Below are 21,514 nucleotides of genomic sequence, written 5' to 3' on the forward strand. Positions count from 1 at the left end.
TCAGATTAAAATGAAACATGACTTCGTTATAAAAGTTCAGTTTATTTGAAGTTGCACGATTTTTATTTATAGTTTTATGTGTTATATTTAAAATTTATATTGGTGAGATTTAAATGTGTATTTATAATATTATTTATTTTATGTTAAAATCATAACATATTTTAAATACGATACTTTTACAATGAGTCTTATTGTATATACACTAATTGACTAAACTATATACTTTAAATTATGTTTAATATACGATTTTTGATAGTTTTACACCTTGAACTAATACCTTATATTTAACAGTGAAAAAATAAATGCAAATCAAACCGATAACTTTGTCTCTCTCTGTATATATATATGTTGTTGACTAATAATAAAATATGTTACTACACATACAAATTATAACCTTCTTATAACTTATTTTTTCAAATTTTGTTAACTATTTTACATAAAATGAATGGCAATATTTACATAACTGTATTTCACCACATTCCCACATTCCCATATGTAGGACTTGATTAATTAGACACATTATTATAATATCAATGAAACGGTACATAAAAAGAAATCTAGCTATGGTTCAAAAAATGTATTTCATTAGTTATTTAGGCATGGTTAATAATTCTTTTCTAAAATTTAGGTATACATGTATAATATATATATTATATTCATTGCAGTCAGTAATGTTCTTCATTAACAATATGTATATTATTATAATATAGTTTAAATTACCTACACCAGTGGGTTATAATAAATTAAAGGACGTGGGTATCGTAGGCAGTATTATTCAAATATTCAAATTTATTATAGTGACTATATGTGGATTGATTTAGGTTTGAATGCATATTATTAAAGCTAATCCTGTATGCACCGAGCCACGTTTTGAAAACACATTTTAATTGCTCATTCGGAATTCCTGCAATTGTAATTAGGGACGAAAACTATATAGCTTGTTTGTAAGACTCATTCGATACTTTCGATAACGAACAATAGTGTTTGTTTGTTTTGTTTTTCGTTTTTAATTGTTGTTATTAAAAAATGTATTATAGAACGGTGTCTACCACCGCCTTTACCTTTCACTATAAACGATTCGTATGTATATACCTATTTATAGTTAAAATGCAAATGACACGTTCGTTCGATATAGTTTCTTTTTACCCCATCCCCACTTCGTTATCATAGTATAAACGAGTGTTAATAGATTGTAAAAAAAAACCTGTCGATACCAACTCGTGATAAATAATAATTGTTTCGTACTTAATTGAAAAATAAAACTGTTCCAGGTGCCGCCATGGGACTGTCAGTGGCGGGAGACGGGCCTTCGTAGATTTAACGCTGCGAAGGACACCGTCGATTCAGCCAAAGGCATCGCGAAGACTATGCTAATTGACCGGTTACAAAGCTTAATTGCGGTAAGTTTTTCGTTCATTAAATCAATTGGATGTATTTTTAGCAGTGATCTCGCATGCATTTTCTCGTCTCAAGCACAATAAATTTAAAATACAGGTATACCTAGTCCAAACATTTTTATTTATACGATAATTCTTGTAGCAATAATGCGTAAAGAAAATGCTTTGACGTCCAGATAATATTTATAGTACCTAACTAATTGATTTAGGAGCTCTGATATTACGCGGCAATTAATTTCTTCACTCTCCAAAAGCTACGACCAAAAGCAGTATCAATTGATATGTTGATCAAAGTAATTATTATTTATAATCGATCGAATATTACATATAGGTGTATTGATATTAGTGCTGGTAATCTAGAGTGAATGTCAGTGTTCTTGAAAAAGTTAGTGTGGTCTGGTTAGTGTTATTTCCTTCAAGAGCTCGCCTCTCATGGTCATCATTGGATTGGTTAAAACGGTTAAAAATTCCTTGTTTATTTATTTACACGATAAAAAAAACTATATGTTTTATAATTATATTCTTAATAAACTGTAGCAACAGTTTATTTCCAGATCAAATATTTAATTTTATGCATATTAACTGTAAGTTATGTCTAAAATCGTGTCTAGAAAGATAATAAATAATTGTTTTTTTTTTTTAATTCAAAACAATAAAAAATTGTCTTATTTACTGTTATTGTGGCAATATATTATAAAAATAATTAATTTAATAAGTGTGTATAAATCGAGTGCAAATGATTTGAAAGTTGCCATTCTATGTATTATATACGTATACGGTTTCAGTGCAGACACAGTGCGTGCCTTTTTAAATGTCAATGTCTATCGGTTTTCAATGAATCTGGTTTAAGCCATTTACTTTATTAAAATTAAGTTGTCACTACTTAATAATAATAAATATTGAATCTATAATTAATAATTTTTAAAAAAATGTTCTAAATTAATTCATGTAGAAGACATAATTATAATATATTCATACGATTACAGACAGTGGCGTACGCAGGATTTTTTTAAGGGGGGTGTCATAAATCATAATTACCTATATGCATGAATTGACCCTTTTTTTTAGTTATCGTTTCATAATTTGAACAGATATTTATTTTTAAGGGGGGGTGTCATATTTCCCTGACACCCTCCCCCCCTGTGTACGCCACTGATTACAGATAAAAGATATGATTGTGATATTATGATGGTTATTCATTTATTACATACAGTGTATACAATATAAAAACAAAAGATTTTATATACAATATTATCAAAAAAAAAAAAAAAAAAAACGTTTTCCATAAACAATAATATTTTTTGAAAAAATTAGCGTTTACATCTATAGAATCACCTTGTACTTATAGCTTATGGGTTTGAATATAAGTGCCTACATAATATACAACATTTAAGTTTGAAAAAAATAATAGATAAAATATATATAGTGCTTAGACTAACATTAAATGTGACGGTCGGATCGGTGATAATTTTTCAGTGTTTTATATTGACTATAAATTATACAATCATACTAATTCGTATTTGGGCATTTTGAGCATTAGTATATTTTTGTGTTTTAATATTTTAAACGTTAATTCTATTATAAACAATGATGACCATATATTACCGTTCTCTATGCGCTACGCAGGACGAAACCCGTTCGGTGGGTATGGACTATATATAGGAAGGTATATAATATCGTGTACGTATATATATATATATATATATATTATCTACTTACTTACATATTGTAAAGAACTTTATATAGGAGTGGCGCAATGTGTGATGTTCGGGAAACACCCCACTGAGGTGCCTCCAAATATATTATATTATATACGTCCGCAAATTATTCGACATCTACTAAACTATGTTTTCTAAATGAACATACTGTCGTTTGTGGAATATTGCCAAATTTATACACGGCCATATACGTATCATATTAATAAAATAATATACGCCTATCTATCGGTACGCACGCAATATTGTATCACACGCGTTACATTATGCCTGCCGCTCGAGGTTCAGTCACTTTTTACAGACACAAATTAGACGTAGGTAATTATCATTAACCATACCCACCTGTTGTATAAACCTATCTACTATAATATCATGTATAATTCGCGTGGCTCATTATTAATTCGCACTTTGGCGGCAGCATGCTTGCGAATTCGAATGGTGTATTGAATGCACGTGCGGCAGTGATATAATACAGGGTTATTCACGACGATACTCGACTCCATTTTTCCTTTAATATTGGATTTACTCAAGTTCCGAAAAAAATTTTTTATATCATATGAGGAGAGTCCTGTTAAAAACTTCTTTTTTCAAATTTGTTTCAAATGATCGCTGTTTTCCTGTAGATTCAATCAATCATCAAGTTTTTGAAAATGTGTTGATATCTTCGTATCTAAATCAACATTTTAACAAGTAGTTTTTGAGTTATTCAACGTTATAAATTAAAGACAATATATCCAGGATAATGTATTTAAAAAGGGATTATGATGATTTGAAAATTTTAATAATTAATACTCATCTATTAACACTTTAAAATTTGTAAAAGTTTTCTGAGTAATAATTACTATAAATATAATAATATTACATCTATTTTATATTTTTATAAATCCATTTTAAAATGAATTTTATCCTTATTACCTATATAGTAAGTACATACATTATTTTTTTTAAACCAGAAATCACTCATCGATTATACACTCTTCTCTTATTATTTATAATGAATTTATTCAAACTCTTATTTTAATGGAAATTTTGTGTTTTTGATAAATTTCATGACAACATTTTTTAACACTCAGAATTTTTTTTTCATTTAATGAATATTCTATAACAATAATATCTTATTTTTTTTTAATGAGAATCATTCCTTTTTACTTTAAATTGTAAGTCAGATAATTTTTTTCAAAAATGTTGACGCTAATCTAAATTTAAATTTAAACGAGTAGTTTCTGGGTTATAAAATTGTATATACTAAGGAAAATAGTCTACTTATTCTATATAATAATAATAATATAGTTGTACATCATACATTTATAATATTATTATATTATTAGTCTAGCACTTATTATACTTTGAAAATATATAGTAGTTAATCAATTTTAATAAATTAATTATTCGTCGTAGCTTTTGAAACAATTATCACAAACTTTTATCCTAATTACCTATAATACTTAATCAGGAACTTGACTCGTTTTAATTTTTGAAGTAGTATTTAATATACAACTTTATTACAATTTAAAAAATAATATATCGTCTTAATGATTAAGAAATAAAAAAGAGAGGTTCCTATAATCTTGTATAGGAACCACCCTGTATAATATTTTATAAAATAGTGGCACGCGTGTGAATCAGCGTTTTAATAAATTATACGATTTTTCCACCGCGCGGGTCAGAAGCTGCTGTCGGGTATACACGGAATATTTACTATATAACGCGTATATTATAATATGCAAGTATGCGCACAATAAAAATAATATGTCGTGTACCTACGTTTTGTATCGTATATACATAAAGATAATATGGAGACTGAGATAGAGAGAGAGATAGACAGTCACGTGTTGTAAATGTTCGGCTGTGGTTTTTGGACTACATCCAAGAGCCGCGCGGATTCTTCTATAAACAGGTGGCTAAAAAAACTACAAAAAAGAATCCGTATAATTTTTTTTTTTTTCATTATTATTACTATTATTTTCGTTTCTGTCACATTTGCTTTTCGCCACTACCAGGCTATAACGTATTATATTAACATATTATACGACAATAGAATATCGACCGCCCCATCGACGAACCTCTCGCTAGGGCCTGTGGCACACCGAGAACACGTTTCTGACTAATCGGGAAAACGACATTCGTGCACCGTGACCATCCGCGACACATCATATCATAATATAGGTTTTTTCAGTATAAACAGCAGTGACCTAACCGCGGTACGACAATTTATGCTCCTCCTCGCCGCCACCGCCGCCGTTGTCGTCGTTATAATGTGGTTTGTATGACGAAACTACTATCGAAGTATCGACACTTGCGCGCACGAGGTCTGTCGGGGGATATAATATAATATGTGCACGCGCGTCCAAGACACCAGAATTTGCCGAGGGCTTGTCAGTATTTTCGTATTGATATTAATAATATTACGAGTTTGTCGCGCCCATTAATTTACCCGATTGTAAGATACGCTTCGCGTCCCCCGCAAAACACGCGTGTATTTTATGTTGTACAAAGAATAGATCTATATCAGCTGCAGCGGGCCTATTCCCCCCTCCCACCCAAAATCCTAACCGACTTCTCGTACGAATAATTCTGTTGTGCGTGAATAGGTAGTTATATAAAAAATTATTGTTGTTGTACCTCTATGTAATATGTACGGTCAGTAAATATACCTGCATATATATATATGATGTATCTAGTGATTATATGAAGTATACCGAATATTATAAACAGAGTGAATGGCACATGGTAGTTCATAAAACATGCTAATTATTTGAAATGATTGTGATTTAAATGTTTATTTATTGAAGAAGAACTATGTTTTGTTACTGCAACTTCGTAAAAAAAATAACTTTTTTTTAAATGTTTAATCTAAAAATATGCCAGTAGTTGTTATGGTATTAAACTTTATATATAAATACAATAATTAATCCTTAATTAATGGTTATACATAAAATATAAATTAGATGTAATAATTATAGTCTCAGTAGCATGCACATGCAGGGGATGTTCTACTCCCTTGACTTTTTCCAGTACATACAAATGTTGTAGTGTATTTATAATTTATATATTACATTATTTCTAACCATTACGGTTACAACAGACCCCAATTCTATGTTCGCCAACACTGTTTATATTATTATATTCGGATGATTTTTACCAATTACAAATTTTTAATGAATTAGTAATTATAATTTTAAATTTTCCAAAGAGTCTCATTTTTTTAAACATACTATCATGTATACAAAGCGATCAATAATTTCACATCTTTAATACTTACATTTTAATAACATGATTGTATACGTTGACCAATTGTTTGAAATTTAGAATTATAATTTATAAACGATAATTGAGAATTAAAATAATGTGGTTTTCATTTGGAACAAAAGATTTGTGTCAGTACAAGACACTTTAAATCTCATAAAATTATTAATATTTTCAATATTAACTTGAGTAGGTACTTACACCTACAAACAAATTCCAAAAATTAGAATTTTAAAGAAAAAATAGGTGGTAAAAACATGAGTGATGAATCACTGCGTAATATTATTTTTGTGACTTTTATTCGTAATTCGCACATCGTATTTATATTATTTAGAGGCGTATAAACACGTTTTCTGGTCGCTTTGGATACAACTCAATCGATATTGCTTATTTTTACTCATGTATAATAAGTATATTATATATTATACATTTATACAAAAAAAAAACGCATGAATAATTTAAAAATTGTGTTCAATAAGCCAATTCCGAGTAAATCGCGTAATTTATGAATTGATATAGTATATATATAGTTGATTATATTAAACTGAATAAATAATACTAATTATAAGTTCTAAAAATATACACATCGTCAACTATTTATTTAAAATATTATATAGGACACGCGTATTATTCATAATTTTTTTTTAAATATTTAATGTATAAAAACCTTAAACAGTTGTAATATTATTATGTTTGCCACCGAAAAAAATATAAAAATTAATGAACGTATCAATGATTAATACATTTTTAATACCATAAATAATACTATTTTAGTTTATCAACATGTTTATCTAAATTTAAATAAAATACGCATTTGTGCTTCATTAGTAATACTAATAGGCCTATTAACCTGAAAACATAGGTACTACCATGCACGTAGGTACAAAAAAAAGTTGATGTTCATATTATGTTTATTTTTATATTAGGACGATTTATTATTATTTAAATATATAAGTATAAGTACAATGGAGTTTTACCTATTCTCGACCGTTAAGTAGAAAACGAGTAGTTTTTTGCGGGTATAAAGGTAATAAAAATTGAAATTATTGTTTAAAAATGAAACATTCAGGCTTGATGTATAAATCAGAACAAAAAGTAATATCATAATATTATTATGTTGATATTCGTTTTTTTTTTTTTTATAATTTATTGTTGTGCTATTAATTTGATAGCGTTTTACGATAATATATAGGCACAACACAACTAATCTAACTCATATACACCATCTGCGTGTAGACATAGTACTTAAATTATTGTGTTGTACGAATTATTTTAATAATACATAGTATTACAATAATCCGTAATTTTGTATGGTTATGCCATATAGATACGGCGAGCGCATGCGTAAAATGTGTATTGGTATACTTAAACGATTTATTTATTTCATCATTTGGTCTTAGCTGGTATTCTTTCGAGCGTATCACTATCACACGCAGTTATTGTCAGCTCAATGAGTTCGGGACAATGTAAAAACCTACAAAAATCATACATATAATATTATACATTTCAAACGTTATTTTTACTTACAAACGATATAAATTTCGAAGGCGGTACAACTTTTATTGTTCGGTAATTCGTATTTCATTCTTCTGAATATATATTATTCAAACAATCGCGTCGAGTCCAATCTAGTAGTTGCAGTCTAGGATATACACACACACACACATTAGACAATAGAAAAGTCTATCGAGATTGAACAATTCAAAGTAAAAAGTTTTTTGATAAAGTTTTTTTATTATCATATAAATATAATAGCGCTTATTCAAGTGTACGTCATAAATCATTTTCGTCACAGGACTATCGAAAAACTTAAACTATTCAATTTTGACAATATATATATTACATATATATTATCTTTTATTGATGTGTACAAAATGGTACTTCTGTTTTCAATTAATGGTATATTTATTTAAATTTTTCACTTATATAAAACCAAAAATATATACTTTTCAATGCAATGAAATAATGTTTCAATCAATAAATAAATTTAAACAATCAATCATTATGTTGTAATTACGAATCTACGACTATTATAATATTTTCGTACCACATGTTGAATCACCAGTTTTGCATTTCAAAATAATTTTTGTTTTACATATTTATTTAGCAAGTGTTTAGAATGAGTCAGCTATTCTATAAATATATGGTTATTATGGATCGATGTCATTTCAACAGGATTTTGTGATTGCATCAAATGATTAATAAATGATATGTGCACTTATACATTTTTTTTTATAAAGTTCTATTAACGAACAAATACAATCATAAACATACAGTAATACCACTGTGTATTAATATTTTAATTTCGATAAATATATTATGTACGCTTGTTCACACATATAGAATATAACACGAGTGTTGATATAACTCTTTGTATCATTGTTGACACAGTTAATTTGTCATTTTTAATATTATACAAATTTTGCATTTAAATTTCTAGACTCAAAAATTGATGGATAATTATTATTACAAACTTTATATCAGTATGGTGACTTATAGAAAAATAAAATTTTATCTATGTAAAACTTTAAAAATAATATAAGACATAAGTACATAAATATCTTAGCGTTTAAGTTTGTCATTTTATTCAGCCGATAAATTATTAACAAAGTTATGAGTTGAAATCTATGTGTGTATTCCTTTCGTAATAATCTATGACTTGATCGTTACACGTGATGTCAAAGTTCGGTTTACCCGGTTTTATAAAATTCCAAATTAGTCTAAGGGAAAAAGAAAATTGACTAGGTATTATTACACACGCGATGTGTTTTCATTTTTAATATGTAGTGAAACTTAATATACTGGTAGAAAACGTTTGAAACATGAGATACATTTCAAAGATCCTATATCAGATTAATTTATATTTTAAAGCGAAGATGGAGTAATTTATTATTTTGACTATTACACATAATAATATAATCAATGCGTGTGGCGTATAAGTCTTATAACGGTATACCTTTAAAATAATAATATGTAAAACATAATATTTTATAACTACTCGTACATGATATAAATATTATATTGAATTTTTACTTTTATAAGTACAAAATTTATTTGAATATAATATTATAAAATGGTGGTAAGTATACGCATGTAACAGGTTTCAAAATTCAAAAAAATATACAACCTCACTCGATTATTATTATAATCATAATAATGTGTTTTTTTTTAAAATAAGTAAAGTATTATAATAATAAAATTATCGAACGTAACGAATATATTACATTACACAGACCAATATAATATAATACATATATATTATAACAACGCATATAATTCAGTCGTTCAAATTGTATTAGGTATAAATACAATTTATTATAATATACAATATACATATTATATAGATGCCTACTTCAGATATTCTTTTACTAAGTATACAGAGTGATTCACCAAAGATGCTCATATATCCCATTTTTCTTTTAATAATAAATTTATTAAGCCTGATTTTTAGAATTTTTGAATATACCTATTTAAAGAACATTTTTTAAAATTCTTGAAATTGTTTGTTCTATGCTTTCCTAAAAATATATGTCTTGAAAATGCTAACTTCTCTTTCAAAATGAGAGTCCTTTTAAGTCGCTGTGTACTCGATAAAAACCATTTTTTATTGATATACGACCTAATGAAAAAATGATACTCAAATAATTAAAAAGCTCAACAATTTGAAAATATATGATCTTTATTGAGTAAATATATTTGAAAATTCCAAAGTCACTTTTAAATAACTACATTGTCTACATTATTAAAGAAAAAGGGGGTTACCGTGGTTGATGGATCACTCTGTATATTAACAATCGCGTCTATCTTTTACTCGTGAGTTTTAAATCCAGGTTTATTACGAACCGAACGTTTACAAAGTACAAGTCGTATACCTTCGAATATAAATACACATATCATAATATATTTATTATTTATATATATATAATTTGTAAGTGCGTAAGAAAACCTTGGTTGGCCTGTTTGAAACTTGGAAGAGATATTAATATTATATATTATGTTCGCGCGGAGCTGCTACACGCACTCTCGAATATTCACGCGACGAGAGATTATAACAGTTATGTTATAGGTATCTGGTATATGCGGTAGGTAATACGCCAGAGATTATAATTTTAAATTCGCTCGTAAATCAGAATAAACGCGAAATTTTCTACCCATTTCCAATGCCTTTTAATTCGTCTTTTCGTTGGATTTTTTTTTCTTTATTTCGTTTTCAGTTTTCGTAATCAAATTTATTATATACACTAGGTAAATTTGAATATCATATATGCCTAGATAATTTATCATTCGTACAACAACTTCATTTAATAACTGCTGACACTATACATAATGATGTGTGAAACGAAAAATTGCACATTGACGCGTCCGCGTATTATCAATGTTAATGACGTTATATTTAATATTTCAGGTATTACGCGACAGCGATGACAACTCACTGGAAGGATGTTATTGTGAAATAGGGATTATAAAAGATTAGGCGTTTTAATACATAATATGCCTACCGACGCGTATTGCTAGCGTGTGCTTCGCGATGGATTGTGATGATTTTTTTCTACAAAACGACTACCGTGGTACGCGAACAACGCTACCACGTCGACAGTTGTATGCATAGAAACTTAATATATTGTGATGTTTTTTTTTTTCTGAAATCATGCCGTGTCAATATCGTTGTTGTAGGTACAAAATATATATAATATTATGCGCATTGGTAAAATACAAACAGTCGTTGGAAAAACAACGAGGTGAGTTGGTAGATTTTTTGACAAAAATCGTGCAAATTTAGTTATACAATACGCACCTATACTTGCTTACCTTTACAACTGCAGTTGAATAAAATATAATGATAAACAGTATACGGCCCCGTCGTTCAAAACGACACGTTTCTATATAGTATACAATAATATGTCATACATTGATTTTCTTAAAATAATAACGTAACCGATATTTTTATTGTTATTATTATTATTATTATTCATCATTAGTTACGATACATATGACTAAAAACGTACAATAGGCGTATACAATGGGTATATATATAATAGATCATAGGCGTGAGCAAATATTTCAGGGAGGAGGCAAAATTATTGGTAACACAATTCGTGGTCAATAGTTATTGTATTTTTAAATATAATTTATTAACATTAGTCACAATGGGGTGCCGGCACTGGGTGAATTCCCCATTTACGCCTACTAATTCTTTCCCTCAAATTTACTCATTGTACGCAATGTATATTTTGTATACATTTTAGATTTTTGTGTTTAAAAACGAAAAAATCATCAGTCATGATTCAAAATTTAGGATAATATTTCAATATTTGCTAATAATAACGTATTATATCTGGAGAAAAAAAATTTAGCCCTCGCAAGAGAAGCAATTTCCCACCTTGACCCATCTGTGCAACGACTTCATATGATACTAAATGCTTTTTTTAAGATAATCAAGTCATTCATTACTAATTAGCGTATTTTATTTATAATATTCATATTTTTTAGCTTAGTTTTTAAAGATCACGGTACCCAACTATTTTTAACGCAGCGTGAGTAATCGGTCTTGAAATATTATAACCATTTATTATTTATTACACATTTAAAAAAATATATGTTAAGTCTTCGACTGTTTATCATCAGTATAGTGTCTATATTGGAAAAACTCCAATATTTTATTATTGGAAAAATTCATATGTCGATAAAATAATGATTGTTTTATAAAGATATAGTTTGTAAAATCATAGACACTGTAATATCCTATTATGACCTAATATACCTAATTACCTATATAGGTGACCATTCATATACACGGTTGGTTCGTGGTCCTTTCTAAATTGAAATCTTTCTTTTAGTGTAAAGTGTACCTACTCTGTGTCTTATAAAAGTATATAAAATCAGAACTCGTTTTGATTTATTGAATATTTAAAAAAAAATTTAAATAATCTTTTGCATTTATAAAGTAAAGGTGTTATAGGAAATTAAGGATGTAGTTAAAAAATCATAAATATAGAATTTTATTAGCTAAGGCCATAAAATATGTGTTATAATCCTATACAACTTCATTACTCCGATAGTATTTAAGTTATCACTGCAGGTACTTCGATACCGGCAGATAATAACTCTACTTTTTTTTTTATATGTTTATTCTTTTTAAGCCTCGTGGTATGTGGTTAATAATAATTTAAAAGATTCTATATTATTATAATGAATTATTTTTCTGGATTACATCAGCATAATATATATATATATAAGGTAAAAAAGAATCTAAAAATACACGTGATAAGCTGTGTTGATAGAGGTTAAGAAAAATAACTTTTCTAAATGATGCAACGTTATTTATTAATATACAATATTAGTTTTACATTTATACAATACCTATGTGAAAATTGTTTAAAATATAAGCCCATTCGTTGTACAAGTTTATAGAAGCTATCCATATAAAATATTATTTTTTTAAACGTGTTTTACCATAATATAGGTACTTGTATGTTATTAGTATTTATACATTTATATTTTTCAAATGAAAAATGTTAGAAAACAACTAAGCTGAACAAATACAATAATGTTAATGACTATTCATAAAATATAAATAATCTGTAAAGAAAACCTATATATAATATTTTATAAATGTTAAACCTCTATAAATGTTGAAACGTGCAATACACCTTAGCAGCAGAGTTTATACCACGAATTAACGTTGGAATATTTAAAAAATCAACTGATACTAGGCCAATATTAATCATTCTGTTTTTATTAATTTTTTTATATTATTTCAGGTGCTTATCACATTAATTGGCGTTTTGCTTGCAAATTCGGCTTCAGAACCTTTATTACCCACAGATTGGTCGAACGAAACGCATCGTCAGAGCAACAACAAAAGTCTGAACAAAAACTCTCAAGACTGGTAAACAACTTTTAATTTATTGCATAAATAAAATAGTAGTCGTCGTTAAGTATTTGCACATTACTATCATTCTAATACTACATAATGTGTACCTACCTATATTTATTTAAATATTATCGTTTATTTTGGCTAGTCTTTTTATTGATTATATATTATGCTTGATAGCTATTATACTACCACTACGGCCGCAGCAATCGGGTTGGTAGACGGTAGACCGAAAAACGATGTCGCGTAAATCACCGGTTAATATTATATTATTACCGTTTTATATTTATCCTCTTTTAACGAAGCTGCTTTGCATAACCCGTATGGGACGTCATATAGGTGGTACTCTGCTTCTATACACTATATTATTACCGGTAGACTAGTTTCTGTTCGTGAGTATTTTTTTTTCCTTCAAAAATAAAATGTTAATACGAGTATGTGTAATCCACGTGAAACGATCATCTCAGGCTGTTGAAATTGGCCTATACTCACTCGGTCACTCCACTTATTAATATTATTCCTATAGTTATAGCGAGACGCAAATAATAATAATATACAATATAATTTAGTGACGTCGGGTGGATCTTGAGATTTTTACGAGACAGTAAAGCGTTTTTAAATTGTGATCGCGCTCGTTAAGCATTTGCATAAAGTCATTCAAAAAACTGTCTGCGTTATAATTTTTCTGTTATTTTTTCTCTCTCCGACATGTTTATACTTTTGTAACCCCTTCGACGTATAATCCGCGCCCGAGGACAACCACTATTCGTCCTATAAGCGAGAACCGGCTGTTTCATTAATAAATAATACACTTATAATGCTGTGTTGTACACAATATTGTCACACGGACTGTATAGATGTTTATACATCGTTTTATCTGGCCAGTTCGTTATTTTAAATGTCGTAACTGATGGTTTTCAGGTTAGGTGGAGAAGAAACATCGATAGAAGACGAGGTAGCCGATCATCATTGGCTGTCTAGTCGTAAGAGTCAAGAATATCTAGTCTCTGTCGGTGGTCAGGAAGACTGTTGTCCGTCACAGATGGAAATGATCGAACCGAACGGCGGAAGCAACCCAGACGGGCTGTACGTTGAGCTTTTCAGGTAATTATATTATGATACATAAGTACATAACGTCAGCAGCCTGCAGACTCGTAAAATATTATATTACGTATGTTGATACGAGAAATATACTAAGCTTTCATTAAATTATAAGTGCGGTGATAAAGTAAAGATAAGAGAAACTCGAGACTTGATCACTGGTCTTGTCACTACAATATTAAACACACATAACATAATAAGTCGAGTTATATATATATATATATATAAAACCACCTATAAAGCAGAATGATGAAATATTTCATTTTGGTTCTTGACATCACGGTACTACGCAGAGTACAGAACTACTGCGATACAGCCCTTATATATAACATTGCACAATATGTCAGTCGCAAAAGTACGTTATTTGCTTTTTATATGTGTACAGTTTACTCGTTTCAAAACTATTATATTACTTAAAAATATAAATAAAATAGGGGCTGGTATTACTTACACGTGTTCACAACTACCTAAAATAAGGATAATGCATAATATAATATTTGTCTCTTCATTTACATAAAGCAAATGGACCATAAATTGATATTTTACGAATGGTGATATATACCGATATATGTTTTGAGAAAGTCACACGCAAATTGGAATTATATAATATGATTGCGCTGTTAGTAGAAAAATTCTTAATTTGTTTTCAGGGGACAGCATCCAGACGAACTACCTAAGACTATATCGATTTCAGAAATTTCATACGATCGGTAATTACCGATATTTATATATGCACATATATATATATATATATATAAAAAATGCTTAAATTTTTTTCTAATTTACTATTTATAAAATATATTATATTTAAATTGATTTTAATGTATTATTTTATCTTTGTTCTGAGAATTTTATATGAGTTTAACTTATAAACATATTTTGTATCATAAAATAAAGTACCTAAGCATTTTTTTAGATTTTTTCGATTTCGCATGATTTTTGATTGTAGATAATTTTTGAAAATGTAGTCAACTAATTTTTTTTTTTGTCATAGATAATCTAAAAAATAAATTAGTTTCATCTTATTTACATATAATTAAATATTATTTCAATAATTTGTTTATTTACGACAACAAAAAAGTTCATCTATTGCAGTTTTTACTTTGACTAGTGATCAGTCCTTAATCAGCACCTAAGTTTAAATGTATTCATTTTCATTTACAATACTACGCATTTTATAATTAAAACATAATTTATGGATTTGCTTTTTTATTTTATAAACAATAAAATACTAAACACGATTGTTGAAAATGCTCTTATATAGTTTATACTTCCATACATGATATTATATGGTACGGTTTAAGGGCTGATTAAGAAACTTACTGTTTTAAAATTATATAATAAAACGTTTATACTGTATGTTATGAAATAACACTATATTTATAATATATTGCATGGTATTTTGTATTAAATCATATTACTAAATTAAAATAAAGAATTATTATCTATTAGTATTTTTCTAATAGGTATAGCCGTGTAGGTACGATTATAATATATTTTCGATATAAGGTACGTTAATATTTTTATAGATGCATTAAAAAAACTCTTAGAATTGATTAGCATATATATATACTGTATGTATTTATTTATACATCACAGTTGTACAAGTAAAATGTATTTTCATTGCATACGTCATTATAGTAAAAAGTATTACAAAAAAGTATTACAAAGATATATGTGTAAAATGAATAAATTGTGGATATTATATTTTTTTCACATTTATTGAATTTCTCAGTCATTGTGATATTCTCCGAACTGATTAACAGTCATTACTTGTTAAAAAATCGAACATAATGTATAGGTAGGTATAAAATTATATTCCTATTTCACATTATTATTATATGGTTTCAACTGCTGGAACGTCGTCTCTTAAGTACCTATACGAGTGGCTAATACCACGCGCGTAATTAGTTATCTACAAATTGATTTTAGACGCAATGAATGCGTTTAAAACTATATTATATGCCAGCGATAAAAGTATATAATTTAGCTAATGTAATACAATATATTATACGCCAAGAAGAACAAAATTAAAAACATGGAAAAAATTAAAATATTTAAAAAACCAAAAACCGCAAACGTCTCATTTACATTTTTATTTTTTAATGTATTATATAAGCAGGCCCGGTTTATGGTATAAATATTGTAGGCTAAAGCCTATAGAACCTTGATTGACCATTGATTTTAATGTTTTTTTTTGTGTCAAAATATTAAGTTAAAATATTTTTTTTCTGATAAAAATACAAATTTTATTTTTATTGGTATATGAGTTTATTGTAGGCACTAATAGATTATTAGTTATCTATCCAAACATAAAACTAAGTAGTTCCTCGTACTGTTGACTTAAATTGTTTATATCAGCTAGACTATGATTTTAAATTTATTAACGTATTTAAAATAAATCTTAAATTCGTGCATCTAAAAAAAAATAGTCAAGGTTTTTTTTTATTTATTTAATTTTATTATTCTTTTGAGTTAGTTATTATTTCTTAATATAATATATATATAACAGGTACAATAATTACTAATTACCTATGTTTTATATTAATTTATTATTTTTTCTAATTGATTACCTATTTACAAATATTTTTCATAATTTAATGAAGGGTATTAGGAGGTGTGGGGGCATAGCCCCCATGGCTCAATAACGTTAAATAAGTAATAGGTACGATTTTTTTCTTTTAAAGTAAACAGAGTCCTTCTACTTTAATTTTGCCAAGTCGAGCACCGTCAATAACTAAAATTGTTATAAAAGTTCTTAAGAGGACGTCATATGCACATATGTGAATATGTTGTCTCCATCATAATAACGCATAACATACCAATATTTAGATCTAGCAGCTCCAGTTTTAAGCAGTTAGGTTAACATAAATATCGGTATGTTATGTGTTAGTATGGCGAAAACAACATATTTACAACGTACGTATTATAATGCGGCTACGAAGTATTGGAAATTATCAAATAATACCTATAATAGTTTATAAAAAATAACTATAACGCAACTTAAAGTTTTTAACTAGTATTTGCAACACTTTAGCCAACCTTTGGTCTTACATCCGAGATAACAATATTATAAATATCGTCTCGGCGACCCCAGTGGCGGCGCGTGCGCGTATATATTTAGTTACGTCCGTCGAACCGTTCCGGTTCTCCGATATAGGTACGTCCTCTGCACGGTCTACAGCATAACGCGCGCGTAAGCCGTAGTCATCAGCTGCCTTGCTCATTATCGTTTTATTTTTTTTCCTCTGATCACGACGATATACGCGAGTCGTCTGGCCATTCAACAATGTCCGACCGAAAACACGTTAAATGCACGCGCACACACGTAATATTATAGGTAGGTATCCACTTGGGGACGGGTTCAAATATCGATAGTGTTTCGCAGTGTACACACAAACACACGTACATACGCGAACACATACATAATATTATTACGCGCTAGTAAAATATACATAAACGACATGCACGGACGGCGTGTTTAAATATAATTTTAATACACGTGCCGTGTAAGTGCTGCCAGATAATATTATAGTATTATTATTATTATTATTATTATTATTATAGGTATATTGGTAAATATTAGATACGTATCGCGGTAATAATTATTATTATACGGGTATTATACATATACTAGTATTATACTTATAATAAGTATATATGATTATATATTTAATAAAATAATTGTCTAAAATAATATCATATTATAGGTACTTATTATTACTCGTTATACAGTGGCAGCGATATGGGTTTTTAAACTTTTATTAGGGGCGGACTGCGATTAAGAATGTCACTGGAAGTTAGATCTACAGTATAGTTGCATCTGTATATTGGTTATAGACGAAAAAATTACATTAAAAAACCATTTTTTTATATCCTCCATAATAAAATATTTTCAAAAAAAATTATAACATTAAACATATACCTTATGTGATAAACTGTGGTATTTCAACTACTAATATATTATAAGTACCTATTTTTAAACTAAAACGAGTGGTTTTTTTTTTTTTTAATGTTCACTTGTTATAGTGAAATTGTTAATAATTTCATAATTATTAAGTTCAGCTAGTTAGTAAATCTTTTTCACACGTCATGATAATTAAAAAAATATCTTTAACAAACATATTCAAATGTTTATTTTTAGTTTATATAAAAATGTTATATACCTATTCTACTTCGCATAAAATATGCCCGTTCCAATAACCTATATAATATAGTTGTTACCTAATAGGTTAACTGTAATCAGGAAGGTTATCTTATTATATTTTTGAAATTTTGAAAAAATATCGAGAACACTATGATGTTTGCCATGATGTTCTTCTGGAATTACTGATATGTAAAACGATCTTAATACGATTGTGTCAGATATTGAACACAAAAACAAATGTCTATAATTTTGCCATTGAGAAGAATTAAAAACATAAAAATAAAAAATAATTAATTAAAATATAAATATCAGTAGTATATATTATAACATTCATGTTATATATTTTATTTTTTTCATACATAATTTGAATTCATTATAAAACACAATTTTTAAAAACAAATGATGTATTTACTTTTTATCGCCATTAAATTTTGAGTCTTGTACTTTTTTGAACGAGAAATTAATTAGTTATAACTTTTTATAAGTATAAACTATAAAGTAACGTATTTAATTAGTAAGTTGATAAATGAAACGGAGCGTGGAAAACTCATAAATCTTATTTTGAAATAGCTAAAATGAACACTGTCGTTTAAAAATGTAAAACAATAACAATAAAAATGTACATTGTTCCTATGATACAGTACTTACCCGTACATGGCTTTAAATTATATTTAAAAAAAATGTCTCTAAAAACTTTAATTATATACTTACGTTTTTTTTTTTTGTATATATACATAAAATAAGTTACCTTTTACATAATCGCATTGTTACTGTGCAGATGACTTATTTCTAACAAGTCAGTATATGATGGCAAACGTTGAACCGGACATTAAAAATCACAAAAATCTACAGAAACGTATGTTCGCCTCACGTGTGGAGTATACCACCGGTATGCACACCGACGAGGCGTGTACCTACCGTGTTTTTATAATATAGTAACACTATACGGCATATAGTCGCTACATACATTACACTCGAAACGGGGTAGATGGTTTAGGTCGGGTGTACATAATGTCGAAAGATTTGTTCGACGACACGCGCGTTTCGTCGTACGTACCCATGTCGACCCACCTCGCCGGCAGACGTGTCGCGCTGCGGACGCTGTTTAAAACACGGCTATCCGCGTGCATATTATAATACCGTACACAACCGTATGCAAATATCATAACGTATTATAATCCGCGTGCGGCCGTCTGTCGTGTTCGCGGATCGAATACAATATAATATAATACTATTATTCGTCGTCGACGCCGCCACGCTGTGCGAGAAAACGTGTACGCAAACGCATAATATATTACATTATATTATTATTATATCATATAATATTGTCATCGTCGTATCGTCGTGTTATTATTTTACGTGTATTATTATTATATATGTATGGTCAGTTTTTCGTCTCGACGAGTTTTTGCCAGCGCTCTTAAATCGCCAACCGTTTCATATGATGAGCGGACGGACTGCATGCACCGCATAATCAGGATTGAAGCTGCGCGTACCTATAATATATAATCGTTTTTTGGGCTGCAGAGGCGCACAGAGGCGTCACAGTTATTGTTATTATTATTATAAGGTGCTATTTAATGCGGGCTTAAGATGTGCATGCGATTATTTCTGAATTTATCACAAAAAATTCCCTTCCAAGCATAAAATTTGTTTCGCAACAAAGAACATTGACATTAAATATTTTTTTTATTTTAAGTACATTTTTCGTGCCTATTTATATGTTATATGAGTGATAATAGTTCGATAAAATGATTCGTTAAAAAAAAAAAAATAAGAAAATAGGTATTTTTAAATTATTTATATATTTTCATAGATATTATTTTTATTTTGTAAAATGTTAAAAATATCTTGACAAAATCGGATGTGGGTTTTTCATTTCACAACGGTTTAACTAAGTTTTCATCATGTGCTGGCAGATTTAGTAAACGTGTATACATAGCTGATATACTGTTTTATTTATACAACTTACACCGATCGCGATAACGCGAAATTATACATACATTTAAATAATATGAACCAATTTTTGTATGGGTAATCATTATTTTTATCATTATATTAAATATGATTTTTAAGAGCACTTTTATGTGTTGTAGTATTGTTGGTGGCTTGGTGCATTAAATTGTATTTTTCGTGTGCCTTAGGAGATTAAAACCACGTCTTGATTATAACATAACTAAAATTAACTTTGACCTAAAATAAAAATAAAAACTTCCATACTACACCTACCAAATCATATAATGTAAATACTAAATAAGTGTTTATTTGAGAGAGGTTGAAAATTCAGTGGGCAAGTTTAATGGGTCAAAAATCTATCTAATAAAATATAGTACCATTAATTATATGGTGTATCATTGAGACCGAAAACTGCAGTTTTACATTGTCGTAATAATAAATAATATCTATTGCAGCAGTACATAAAAGTTATTAGCTTGTTTCACATAGTTTTCATTGCAAGTTGCTGTGAGTTAAGTGTGAAACTAGAAAGATAATCGGATCAAATAGTATACCCCTGTACCTCATGTATTTTATAAAAGTTATATTTTAATATGTTGTAATGTCCAGACTCCTAATAAAAATAAAATCGATGAGAGTAGTTTTCATAAGTTTTTAATAAGCAAATATTAAACATTTTTTATCGTTCATAAACAAAATAAAGTTAAATTAACGTTGTAATAAAAGTGTGGTTTTTTCGGAACCGATCGTAAATCTCTAAAAAACGAAAACAAATTATTGAAATTTTAACCGATCTGGCAGTAGGACATGACCGAAATTTCACGTAGTATAAAATATGTTTCATTTTACAACGTATCGATATGCTATAAAGCTACCACAATTAAAACACTAATAAAATTACTTATAATCTTATCAATAATTTATAACTATATACTTACGTTTCATGTACAGAGGTATTATAGATTTCTATTGGAAATAAAATCACCATACTAATCGCACAACTCTGAACTGTGGAGTGTGCATAATGCAAATATAAATAAAACCGTTTTAGCTCATAGGCCGCTAGTACAGTTTTAAT

At 28.3% G+C, this 21,514-nt stretch overlaps 1 protein-coding gene across 3 annotated transcripts in view; it reads left to right on the forward strand.

Moving 5' to 3' along the window:
- Nucleotides 1–21,514, forward strand: part of LOC113552011 — an 83,216-nt gene that overhangs the window by 53,075 nt on the left and 8,627 nt on the right. For all 3 annotated transcript variants that reach the window (XM_026954654.1, XM_026954656.1, XM_026954655.1), the window contains 3 exons: nt 1,272–1,400; nt 13,120–13,247; nt 14,154–14,336. In XM_026954654.1, the coding sequence (XP_026810455.1) occupies nt 1,368–1,400; nt 13,120–13,247; nt 14,154–14,336 (344 nt within the window). In that variant the 5' untranslated portion in view covers nt 1,272–1,367. The remainder of the gene's footprint in view (nt 1–1,271; nt 1,401–13,119; nt 13,248–14,153; nt 14,337–21,514) is intronic.

The sequence above is a fragment of the Rhopalosiphum maidis genome, chromosome 2, assembly GCF_003676215.2.
Source record: "Rhopalosiphum maidis isolate BTI-1 chromosome 2, ASM367621v3, whole genome shotgun sequence".
Taxonomy (NCBI): Eukaryota; Metazoa; Arthropoda; class Insecta; order Hemiptera; family Aphididae; genus Rhopalosiphum; species Rhopalosiphum maidis.